Genomic DNA, 12,624 nt, shown 5'->3' with positions numbered 1-12,624 from the left:
AGATGGTACTAAAGAACAGCCTCAGTCCTTGTAATGTCTCTCTTTTTCTGTTCTTCTTGATAGTCTCTGCAGGACTGCTCTTTGTTGCACCCTTTCTTACACCAGAAAGATTTCTACAGCTTTAGGTCTCAAGTTTCCACGACAAGGGATGTATCTATATTACAGCGAAGAAAAGCTAAATTTGCTATAGCTCATCAGATTGATCGGTTGGTTGTGGGGATGGAGCCGACAGAAGTTCTTGATATACAATACCCAGTTGAAAGGGTATACAGCACAGGTGCTGTTTGAGATTCAAACTACAAGAGGCATGGAAAAGCAGTGTCGTTGACCTGTTAAGTTATGTGATGTTATGGTGGAGAACAAGGGTGAAGCTCTTGCCAATTTTTTTATTAACAATGTGTTGGCGGGATGCGCAAAATGTGTGGCCATCGGTCCAAAAAGCTGACGAAGCCGGTATATTTCTGGGCTGGCAAGTCAATGTTTAATGTCAAACCTAAATTGCTAAAAACAAAATAAATTGCAAGTTGACAACTTCCCCAGCTTATTACCTGGAAAAAAAAGAAGAAAAATGGACTGTCATTTCTATGCAGTGGCCCTCTTCCTTCCAGTTGGTAAATGAAGTTTCAATAGAATAATAAATAAAAGAGAATAATTTTCTTGCTGCAGATCTCTCTAAACGCTCCCCCCTGACTGAAGCAGAATCCAGATTGGAAGAAAAGAACAAGGACCCTTGTCTGCAATCTTGTTGTTTTCAGAGTTTAGGCAAATTGATGAGGTAAGAGCTCAGATTTGTTCTCTTTTGATGGCCAAGTGAACGGTACCCTATTGATTTCCAATTTATGTTTTTCCTTGAATTTTTTTTTAGTGGGATCTCGTTTGTTCTTAAAGACAGCGGTTCAGGATTTGTAGTTGAAGATAGCCCTTAACTGTCTCATCATGTTGTTCTCTTCTCATTCCTTGTATCTTTAAATTTGGTAATATAATACTTTCAGATTTGGATGCAAAAACTTATCTTTTGCATGTTCAGGGCTCACAGTTGGTCTGCAGATTGCTTCTTCAGTGCAAACATCTTTGCATTGGCGGATGTGCTTTGTTCTGCTTTTGACTATGAAGTGGGTGTCTTACGATGTCCAATTATCGTTTCATTCTCATTACATTCCGACTTTCAAGCTATCAAAAGGGCTTAATGCGATACAGACGATAACCCGGGGGTCCGCCTCCTGATGGAATCAAGCACTTGTTCAAGCGAAGCCGTACCTCGTGCAAGACCTATACAAAATATTCAACTACGTTCTTTCCGGAACCACTTGCGCACGAAAGTTTTAATGCTTTAGACAACTTCCATTATTCAGACCAAGACATCTTGACGTTGTCTAGCTCTCGCGGCGCGACAAGTGGAGGTGTAGCGGAGCCAAATTTTTCTCCATCGGCTAGCGTTTAATGGCAGCCGGAGGCGCGGTGGGCCCATGGGCCCCCTAATGGGCCTTGGGCCGGGGACCGCCGTAAGGACGGACGAGGAGGGGCCGTCTTTTTTAGCTCGGCATTGGATTCCCAATTCTTGTCCCCTTCCCCCCTCGAATCCGAAGCCTCAGCCGAAAATGACGTCTCACGTCGTTTCAAAAGGGGCCACGCCTTCTATTCACCTAGAAAAATGTTTCAAATCTTCTTGGGAGAAAATTAAGGGTCGTTTGTCATCGCGAAACGCGTGATAATTGACTCGGTGGGACTATAGTACCGTTCTTGGAGATGGTGCGCACCTAAAGATTTCTACTTGTTAGAGGGACTATCCGAGCATGATGATCCAGCTCGATAGAGTTTGCGGTATTCTAATTAGATTCAAATTCGATTATTGGTTCAGTCTATAATACTCGTAATTCGATTTTCCCCTTGCTTTGAAGTTCTTGACTTTTTCGCTTTTGCACAAAATCCTCTCTCTGCGGATGGAGTGGTTTTGGCTTTTGCGAGGTGCCGTGAAGGGCCTTTGATTCAAAATGTTTGACTTGTTAGAATATTTAAATAATAAATCACGCATTCATCTAAAAGTTTAAGTTTTTTTAACAGTTAGCAGTTGTCCCATAAAATCTCACATGGTATCAAAGCTAAGAGGTCTTAAGTTCGAATCTTCCAGGCCCCTATTTGCCTCCCCAATTAAATTTCCACGCTTAGTACTAGACAAAAGACTAAACGTGAGCTTAGCTTTTTAACATTGACGGTGATTCTACAAAATCTCACATGATCGACAATAACTCCATATCACCTTTTGATAGTCGTTTTTTTTTGTCGGTCCTTTCACTTATTCCTACTCTACACTCACTCAGACTTTTCCCCGCTCTTTGCAGGGCGTGGGGCCGAAACCCACTCCCGAAACTTACACGTCCCCACCCCATCCTCCCATGCAGGTATGGTTTGACCTCTCACCTCCCCTTCCACATCGGGAAAGGTGGCCACTGGGGCGAACCCCTCACCTTTTGATAGTCATTTGATAAGGTTAAAATCTCACATGACAGACAAGAACTCCATATCACCTTTTGATAGTCGTTTGACAAGGTTTTTGTTGCTTTATAGAGTTGAGCGGAACGATGCAAAGGGGATGCATCCTACATTCAATGCAATGACGATGCATCTTATTAAAGCTGATAATTCAGGTTGGCGTGTCCTAAACACGTTAGCATAAAAACATCACAATTTTTATTATTCTTTTTTTGTTATTATCTCAAACGATTGAATTACGATAAAAACACACTACCATGTCTTGATTTGTGTCAACATAGAGGATCTAGCTTAGCATTTCATGTCATAGCGGATTTCCTCCTCCTTAATTTGCGTCCTGCATCATTTCATTACAACGGGTTGTAATCAATATTGCCAGCCCCGCATTTTCGCATACGTCTGCCATTCAATTATCAACAGACCAAATAAATGGGACATAGTGTCTAGGGCAAAAACTGAAAATCAAAGTCCAGAGAAATTTGTTGAGCAATCTTACCTTGCGGAGAATCATTGCTAAATGCGGAACTTCTCTAGCGTATAATCTTGCTGAGTTCATGTTGCTTACAAGAACCTAGACAAGGAGAATTTACCTAAAGGCCTAGTTCATGTTAGCTTCCAAGAACTTAGATAAAAGAATTGAAAAATGCTTATGTCTCTAAACTTATGGGCCTCCACTCCCAACATTCTGGCCTCATTTATATTTTAGAATGATGAGGCCTGAAAAGTCTTTGGGCCTCCAGGGAAAAAAACAATTTTGAAGCCCAACTGATTTTTTTAGGATGGTTGCTACGATAACATGCGTGGTGTAGCAGCGACCCAACTGCAACCAAGTGTGGCAACGAAATATGATGTTACTTTTAGTTTGTGTAATTTGGCTGATCCAATGAGTTCCGATTAGTGTGTTCAATTTCGAGCAGTTCTGTTTTAACTCTTTTACTTTCGATAAGTTTTGTGAATCTAGTATTAGACTTTTATTTAATCAAGAAATGCCTTAAACTTTTTGAATAGCGTAAATTTTGACATGTAAAATTATATATAACTGTAATAATGGTATATGACAATTTGATTAGACAATAGTAATTGCTATCATAATTATATTTAGTTGTGCCTACTTTCATCAAAAGCCGTGGAGTCATGAGGCGAGTAGAATTTATTAAACCTCAACACCCGGTCAAGTTCCTACAAGAATTGTTGCCTAACACTTTTTTCCATTTATGTAACAATTAGGATTCGAACTTGATAAAATTGTTTGCTTGAGGATTTGAAGTGGATATATAGACTCGGGTCAAATTCAATTCCAAGTTGCATGACAAAAGAATCAACTTATCTCAATCTACTAAATTGAAAAAAAATAAAATGAAAACCCTCGACCTCATTTTGATGTGATAGAAAAAATTAATAGAGCAATTTCCAGTTCATTATCTCAGTCAATTTACACCTCCCTATAATTAGGATTACCCTGAACATCACATCTACCTTTCTAGAGCTTTAGATCCCACTGCTCAATCAATTGACTAATGGAGATTATTAGTTCACAATCAATTCCTTTGAGTGAAATGAATCTCTACTAAAGAGTCTCGTTCATAGCAACAAAAGAAAGAGGGTCGGATGTACGAAGGACGGAGAAGCTTATTGGCTTATGCTTCATGTTGTTAAGCACGCATATGATCAAGACCAAAGAAATCGAAGAAATCATTCTCTCTATTTTCGAGCCCTAATTGAAGAATGCTTCTAATTTGCCCCAATTCTTGGAGCAAGAAGCGTCCCCATCTTTTAGAGTACTTCGCAAATCAGCTTCCCAAGGTGGATTCGTTGTTGGGATGGAAAATCAATGTTACATAATTGACAGCATTTTTTTACTCAGAGTACTAATGAGGTAGATGTGAAATTAGAGCAAAGGTTACCGATCTTTTCAAAAAAAAAAAAAAAAAAAACGTTCCGGACAAGACTGAGACCGGACCTAGAGATTCTTTTTCAGTAAATTAAATTAGGCCTTTTGGAATATTAGTAGAAATTCCTTACTTTGCAAATCCGACAGCTGACGAGGAGCCATTTCCGACCGGTCTCCCCGGGACAACAAGAGACGGCGGTAATCCACATCGACACCCCACCCCGTATCGCGACACGTGGCACCTATATAACCTCCCATCTCTGGCCTCATTTCGCCGCCTTTCCTGTTCCTCTCTCTCTCTCTCTCTCTTTCCCCACGATCATTTTCCTTCTCCCATGGAGAAAGAAAGAAGAAGGTTCCCGACGCCGCTTCAATTTTCCCTCGCTTTCCCGGATTCCAACCACCTTTCCCGAGAAAATTAATTAGGGCGAGAAAAATCCGCCGCGATTCCGCCTCGCCCGATCATGGACGACGACTCGGTCGTCCCCGTCAATTGGGAGTCCTCGACGCGCTGGTCATGAAGTTCGCGCAATCCGAGAACCTGCTCGTCGCCGAGGAGGCCGGCGGCGGCGGCGGCGGCGGCGCCCCTCCCCCACGCCGCGTCGCCGCCGCCGACGTCGCCGTCGTCGCCGTCGTCGTCGTCGTCGTCGTCCTCCTCCTCGTACTTAGCGCGGCTGGCCAACCGGCAGATCCGGCGGGCGCTGGAGGCCGGCGAGATCGACGCCGCCATCGAGCTCCTCAGGTCCCACGCGCCCTCCGTGCTCGACGATCACCGGATCCTCTTCCGGCTGCAGAAACAGGTGAGCCCCGGTTCTCGAGTCTCTTCTCCGTTTCGGGCGGCGGTGGTTTTCGTTGACCCTTTGCTCGGGATGAAGCTGACGGTCGATTTGGTCGGTAGCTAGGCGCGTCGGGATTTTAATCGAGCTCTTGCTCTGTTGCAGAAATTCATTGAATTGTTGAGGAAGGGGACGGCGGAAGATCGCGATGCCGCCATTGAGTGCTTGAGAACGTCTCTTGCACCCTGTGCTCTGGATGCTTACCCGGTACGTAATTCCTTTTTTTCTCGAATGATTTGCAAGCATGTAGGTGCTTATTGATGATTGATGTGGTTGGGGCAGGATGCCCATGGACGTCGGTATAGGCAGTTGCAAACTTTAGCTCGGTCGAAATGACGAGGAGATTGAATTTAATTGACTTCATTTTGATGAGTAATCTGGGTATAGTCTGATGCCTTTGCTTTTCTTGCTTAAGGAAGCGTATGAGGAGTTCAAGCACGTTCTTCTTGCCTTTATATATGACAAGGATGATCAGTCTTCTCCTGTAGCGGATGAGGTGGGCTGCTCTAACTACTGTATTTGTCTTCAGTATCATTGGGTCTTGTGGAAGACTATAATCTTTTGTATCTTTATCGTGGGAGGGTGTAAATTCTTAGCTCTTTTGTTCTCCGAGAATAGGTAAATTGATGGAAGTTGGTGCTTATTGTTGGGGGATTTCAAAGGGATTATTTGCCCCGAACTTGTTATCCCCAGAATAGATACCAGCCAATTGTGCCAAGCCATTTCTTTTCTTGTTATACACATGAGACAATAGAAAAGCTAACAATGTGGCATTTTCATGCTGTCAATATGCTAAAGCAATTAGTGTGGTGCTTAGAATTTTCCTGCTCCCTTATGAGGCTAATGGTTTTGACAAGATCTTAAAAGAATTTATCAGTTACTTATCTTCTTCCCATCTGTCTTTTTGATAGTTGGGTTCAGCACATTTCCATTCTTTGATGTTTTGGGTGGTGGAGCAGAGTCACATATTGTATGAACGCCAGGATAATTTAATAATCAGGCTTGATGGGTAGTGGCCCATTACTGTCAAGGAGCTTTGGTGAAAGGATTAAGAAAAAGGACTGGAGCACTTTTGTGATAGGCTCATCACATTTCCTGCTGTGCATATGCAGACCACTGAAGCTAATCTTGGACTTAATTCTCTTCCACCGTGTTAATATAAGGAATGGTGCATTTGGTTAAACTTTTGGGGAAAGCCATTGGGAAAATGCAAATGACTCTAAGTTAAATGAGTTTTCTAAAATGCAAATTGCGTTTGGTAAATTGTAATCTAAAAGTGTATTGTAAAATATTTTTGAGCAAAATAGTGTTAGGAGAAATTTACATTTATAGATGACTTTTGTGGTAAAAAAAGGAAAAAAAATAGTTGGTTGGCGAAGGGCAGGCGGCTGCTAGCATCGCCGCGGCTGACGTCTCAAGTAGCACAACCTTAGGTGGCCGCTAGAGACTATTGGTGAGCGCCGCCTGGGGTTGGGTGACCCCTAGTGACCACCGGTGAGGGCCGCTTGGTCGCACGACCTCAGAAGGCCCTTCATGGAGGTCATGGCGACCTAGATGATCTAGGTCGTCGGAGGTCACGCGACCTCGCAAGGGCCGCGTGGTCGCACAACCTTGGGGGCCCTTTGCGGAGGTTGCGCCACCCAGGGTTGTGGTGACATGAGGAGGTCGTGTGATTGGCTGGCGACGGATACTAGGGTAGCCGCAACCACGCCGGCCTCTCTCCAGCCCGTCGCCGACCCATTGCAACCATGCTGATCGACATAGATGAACAGTAAATCACAAGGGCCTTCCGAAAATGTTGAAAGTCTAAGGCAGCCTAGGATCCACCTTGGGCTTTCAGTCTTTGAAAGGCCAGTATTGCCTCAAGGTGAGTCTCAAAATTTTTCCTAAACACCCAATATTTTGCCAAACGGGCTTTGGACACCCAAAGCTCCTTCCAAATGCTAGTCCCAAATGCAGCCGAAGTGGGCAAGATGCTCTCTTTGTGGCAAAGCAATAAGAATGTTTGCGTCATCCTTATCCTTCCTGGTTTGAGGTTAAAATCTGCATCTCCTTTTCGTACAAGTGATTAGTAGCTGGCATGGTATTGTTAAGAGTGGGGTTATACAGTGCTCCCATAAGCCCTTATAAGTTTGTGCTGACATCGTAAGTACTAGGAATTAAGTAATTATAGAATTGATAGCTCCTTTCCATTCAAGTGATTAGTAGCTGTCGTGGTATTGTTAAGAGTGGGGTTATACAGTGCTCCCCTAAGCCCTTATAGGTTCATGCTGACGTCATAAGTACTGGGAATTAAGTAATTATAGAATTGATAAAGGGGAGAATGTTCACAGCTTTAAGTTGTGATGGTTAGTTGATGGGTGTATCTGGAATTTTATCTCCTACTCAGCTTAGTCAGGCATAATCGGCTAAGAGAAAAATGTTTGGCTAGACACTTCATCTTCATCTGAACTCTGTGCAAAGCTTTTCAGAATTAGGGTTGACCTTGCTCCTTGCTTTTGGAAATTTGCAACTGTTTGATGTATGTGATTATTAATGCACTACTTTGGAGGCCTCACGTCATGTTATGGATTATACTGATCGATAATATCACCTCTCTTCATCATGCAGTAAGTTGAGAATCCTGAATTAATAAAATTTGGCTACTCATTTGACAATCCTCTCAAATAGCATGCCCAAAATCCTATGCTACCTTCATTCATCTTTTGCTTTGTAATGGAGTGTTTCTATTATTTTATGGTTCTCACCATAGATTTTTAATGCAGCTGATTTACTTTTGCATTACAATTTATACACGCCAATTAAGCCAACTTCACTCATCTTGAGATTAAAATCTGTTTACCCTTTGTTTTCAAACTGATATAATGGTTCAAGGTAATCCTAGGATAAGATCTCCTGTGTCGAATTGTGTCTTCTAGACTTAAGCTTTTAACTGATAGAGCATTAATTTCTCAAGAGTACTAAGTTCTTGTCCTATTCTATGATTTTTTGCATGGTTCTGAACTATTTACTAATTAAGTGTTGACATTTGACAGTGGTCTGAAAAGAAGAGGTTTGATATAGCTGGCTTGATGTCATCAGTATTAAGGGCTCATTTACAAGTATATGATCCACTCTTTTCGATGACACTGAGATATTTGATAAGGTAACTTTTTTAAAACCCTGCAGCCCAAAGAATAAAATTTTTGACCCTTGGCTGATGCTTTATGTCCTCCCACCTCACTCACTCTCTTGATGAGAAGGGGGAAAGGAGCAAAAGATGGGGAATAGTAAATTAGGCACTCTATTGTTTTGGTTTTTCCATCCTATCTGTTTCCCTTTGATTAGTCATCCTACTTGTGTGGTGCAGCATACATAGGGAATTTTGCTTACGCCAGGGAATATCTTCACCAATTTCAGACCTCACCGAAAGATTGCTCCTTAAGGAGTGTGATCCTCCCACAACTGTCGAAGAAAGCTTGTATGAAGTTCCCGCATTTGACGAGGTAAAATCACTAACTTATATGCAAATTGACTTTAGATGTTAGTTGGGGCTTAGGTTTATGGCTTGAGAGACCATAGAACCTTAGCAGAGGTGCTTGCAGATAAAGGAACTAAATTTACAGATCAAATATATTTTTTGAAGAGATAAGTCTGTCATTGGAGTCAGTTGCCTCATGGTCTTTAGGTCTCTTCATTGCGCAGGTTGACATCCAATCTCTTGCGCATGCTGTTATGCTCAGTAGACAAGGTGCCGTTGACAGCTTGAGATTTGCGAAGGGAGATTTGTTTCTGGCTTTTCAGGTGATTTGTTTCATATTCAGGCCATGGCAATGAGACATCTTCTCAGACCAGACAAGCTTGACTGATTTTGCTAGTATTGAGTCTAATTTTCTTTATAATGCAGAATGAACTATGTCGAATGAAATTGGATATACCGATGCTTGATGAGCTCGTCCGCAGTATTGTCTTTACAGGGGTATTATCGATGCCAGTCTTACATTTCCTTCGGGTAAATCTGAGGCTGCTTATCTGTTATTTAAGTGTGGCTTTCTAGTAAATTGAAATGCTGATGGTTTGTTGTTTGACCTTTATTATCCTTCAGAGATTGAAATGGGAAAGATCTCCAAAGATCCAAAAGTTGGTCAACCGGGGTATGATTTATCGGAAATTGTTTGCTTGAGTTGGATGAATCTCAGGCTGGTAAACAGTCTGATGGTGAAGTCCTTAGCAACAGCTGCATAGATGGTTGTTCAGACAATAACAGTGAAGTAATAACAAGGGAAGGTACTGATATTGAACTACGTTATGCTAGTGAGCCAACAAGTAACCATGAAATTTGTAGCACGAGCAGTTCCCAGCAGTTCAACCATTCAAAATTGCTTCAAAGAAACAGAAACCGTGGAACTGGTGAGAGGAGGAAACGTAAGCGATGGAGAGGAAGGCATGATGACTTGATTTTTGTGCCTGATACGTCATTTGTTAGAAGTATCAAACAGGGGGTCCAGGTTGCTGCTTCAGTGTCTTGTGCAAATACATCGAGAGAACGAGAGGTATTGATTATTGTGGTATAATCATGTAGTATTTCATAGATCAATCTCCTGATGGAATGTGGTTCTGTAGGGTTCAGACGCAAGATTTACTTTTGAGAACCAAACTGGGGAGGAAAAATATGAATTCCTTTTAGAGATGAAAGAACTAGCCAGCAAGGGAATGGCAGCTGAAGTTGTTGAAGAAATTAACACTATGGATCCCAATTTCTTTCTGCAGAATCCTGTTTTGCTGTTCCAACTCAAGCAGGTAAGTTGATTTCGTGCCGTTAACCAGGCTCAGACCATTGACTCTGGATATGTTGATAGGTCCTGCATTATAAATTGATTCACTTTTGCTTATGTCAGGTTGAATTTCTTAAGTTGGTCACTTCAGGCGATCATTCTAGTGCTCTTAAGGTTGCCTGCAGCCACTTAGGTCCTTTAGCTGCTAAAGATCCAGCATTATTAAAGCCCTTGAAGGAGACTTTGTTGGCATTACTCCGTCCTGAGGATATTTCAATTGGAAAATGCTTGCCTTTGGATGCTCTTGCAACTTCACTCCAGGTATTCCATCACCAGAAGACATACTTTGTGTGAATTCATTTAGTGATTACTATTCAAACATAATGTTGATGCAAAAGAGAGATGGTGCACAAAAAAAATCTCAATTTATGTGAGGAAACCAGATAGTCTAACTTGGAATTTTTGCAAGCAAGAAATCGAAAGATAGTGGAGACAATAGGAAGAAGTGGGTGTTGTCCATAATATGTGAATTTGGATCTGTTCTACTACTGTTCCTGAGTTATCAAGCATTCTGACAGATCTATATTGCTTTTGAGATTCAAAGCTCTATCTCCGTCTTCTTTTTATTGAAATCATTAGCATACTTTGTTTAACTAATTTTACATTTGGGATTCTCCTCTAATGTCTGATAGGTTGCAATTGGTAGAAGCCTCGGGATTGAAGAACCTCAGCTCATGAAAATAATGAGAGCAACCCTTCACACACACACTGAGTTGTTCAAACTTCAAATGTGTAAAGATCGCTTTGAGAGTCTTTTGAGGATTGATTCCTTGAAGGATGTTAGCAGCCCCATGGTTGGAGTAGCTGCTTTATCGAAATCAAATACTGATAGTGCTCAGGGTTCCTCAGTGGTCACGACCTCGTCAAGTCCTAGGATGGCTGATGATGGAAGCAGTCCTACTCAAGTTTCTTCTAGTGATGGCATATGTGATGAAAGTGCAATTCTTAAAGTCATGGTGAGTTCATGAATGCCTGTGCCATTTTTTCTTCTAGTGCACTGTGATGTGAACTGTAGTGTATCAGCCCTTTTGTTCAATTTTTTAAGTTTCCTAGAACCTGTCAATTTTGGTTCTTGAATGGAATATCAAAGGAACCAGAAGAAACGTGAGGTAAAAGTTGGATGCACTAGAGCTGAAGTTGATCTCATGTTAGTTTTAAGATAATTGAAGGTATGCCTCAAGACAGGCTAAAATTCTTAAATTCTTAGTTGCTTAAGGTAGTTGATTTCCTCATCATGACATGCACTTCAGAATATGGAAATAGTGAGAGGCCTTTTCTAGTTCAATGGATCAGCCACAGATGAGGCTTTTGGAGGATTGATATTATTATCAGTTCTCTCCTTTCTGTTACGCTTTTTTGGTGTATCACGAAGCATATCACGGGATGCTTGCTGAGGCTCTTGACTGATCTAAATACGTATTCTCCATGTGGCTGCTCTGTGTAGCTCTACATCATCAATTGGCATACATGTTGGGGTTGGCCAAGTGTTCCCAGTCTGTAGGGTTAGGGTAAAATGTATTTTACTTTTATTGTCATGTCAGCTCGATGTTTAGAAATGCCAACTAGTCAAGCCCAAGTGTCCATTCACTGCCAGAAGGGAGTTGCCCCAGTGGTATATTCTTCTGTTAATGATCAAAGAGTTATGTTCAGTTGACAATGCCATGAATGTGAACTAATCTGCTAATATTCCAACTCAAGGGATTGTAAGATGCTTCCATTTGTTTAAATAAATCTCTATTGCTGTAGTGCTACTTCTAATTAAGTCCTGTAGTAGGAGATTTGCGACAAATTGAAGGGTGTGATAATTGCAGAGGATGGTTTGGCATTGCTACCGACCTTCTGGGTCGGGAGCATTGGCATTTGGGCTACTTCATGATGAAAAATCTTGCTCTAGCATATTAATCATTCTTTTGACTGCTCACCTACTCTTTGGTTTGATGCAGGAATTTCTTGCTTTGCCTAGGGCCGATGCCATCCATTTGCTTGGCCAGTACAATGGTAACGCCGAAACGGTCATCCAGCAATTATTTGCTTAGTCTGAGACCTAATGTCTGTATGTGCTCGGGGACATTTATTTATTCTTTCACACATATTCATTCACGGTGTACCATAGCTTTGTTAGGCGAAACGTCGGAATGTGCGAGTTTTTGCACGTCTTGGTATCATCTCTTCTCCACCGGTGTAATTGATGAGGATGAGTGCCCTAAAACTCTTAAAAGATGCAGGGTGTGGTGGAATGTACAAAAATACAATAACTTGAAGCAATGCTTTTGTTGTAATAGACTCTCTGGCAAGCAAGCAAGCAAGCAAGCTTGTTGAAGCTACTGCTGTCAAAGTTCTCATTCGAATATAAGTGCTTTGAACGCCAGAAGTAGTTGAGGGCCTGTATAGAAGGAGAACATCATGAGTGAAAAACAATTAAAAAAAGAAAAGGAAAAAGGAAGAAGAACTAGTGAATGCCAAGTGGTGTTGGGTGGCTTCCTGGATTAATGCGTCTATCCATTAAGCCCTCTATACATCATTTAAATGCGGTTAAAGTCAATAGTTTCATTTCAATCTGCACTTATTCATTGTGTTGTGAATTATGATAATA

The 12,624-nt window shown here is 41.6% G+C and overlaps 1 protein-coding gene across 1 annotated transcript; it reads left to right on the top strand.

Moving 5' to 3' along the window:
- The first annotated feature begins 219 nt into the window (after positions 1-219).
- Positions 220-12,399, top strand: LOC120290748. Its single transcript, XM_039307128.1, is given in 15 exon segments — positions 220-277; positions 1,028-1,112; positions 4,905-5,181; positions 5,323-5,424; positions 5,633-5,713; positions 8,253-8,362; positions 8,567-8,702; positions 8,902-9,000; positions 9,104-9,152; positions 9,155-9,252; positions 9,360-9,749; positions 9,820-9,996; positions 10,095-10,292; positions 10,664-10,987; positions 11,975-12,399. Coding segments are annotated over 15 exon segments (2,277 nt in total). The 3' UTR covers positions 12,068-12,399.
- The last annotated feature ends 225 nt before the right edge of the window (positions 12,400-12,624 follow it).

The sequence above is a fragment of the Eucalyptus grandis genome, chromosome 2, assembly GCF_016545825.1.
Source record: "Eucalyptus grandis isolate ANBG69807.140 chromosome 2, ASM1654582v1, whole genome shotgun sequence".
NCBI classification, from domain to species: Eukaryota; Viridiplantae; Streptophyta; class Magnoliopsida; order Myrtales; family Myrtaceae; genus Eucalyptus; species Eucalyptus grandis.
The sequence above is the reverse complement of the archived record's forward strand: the minus strand, read 5'-3'. Positions and strand labels throughout refer to the sequence as shown.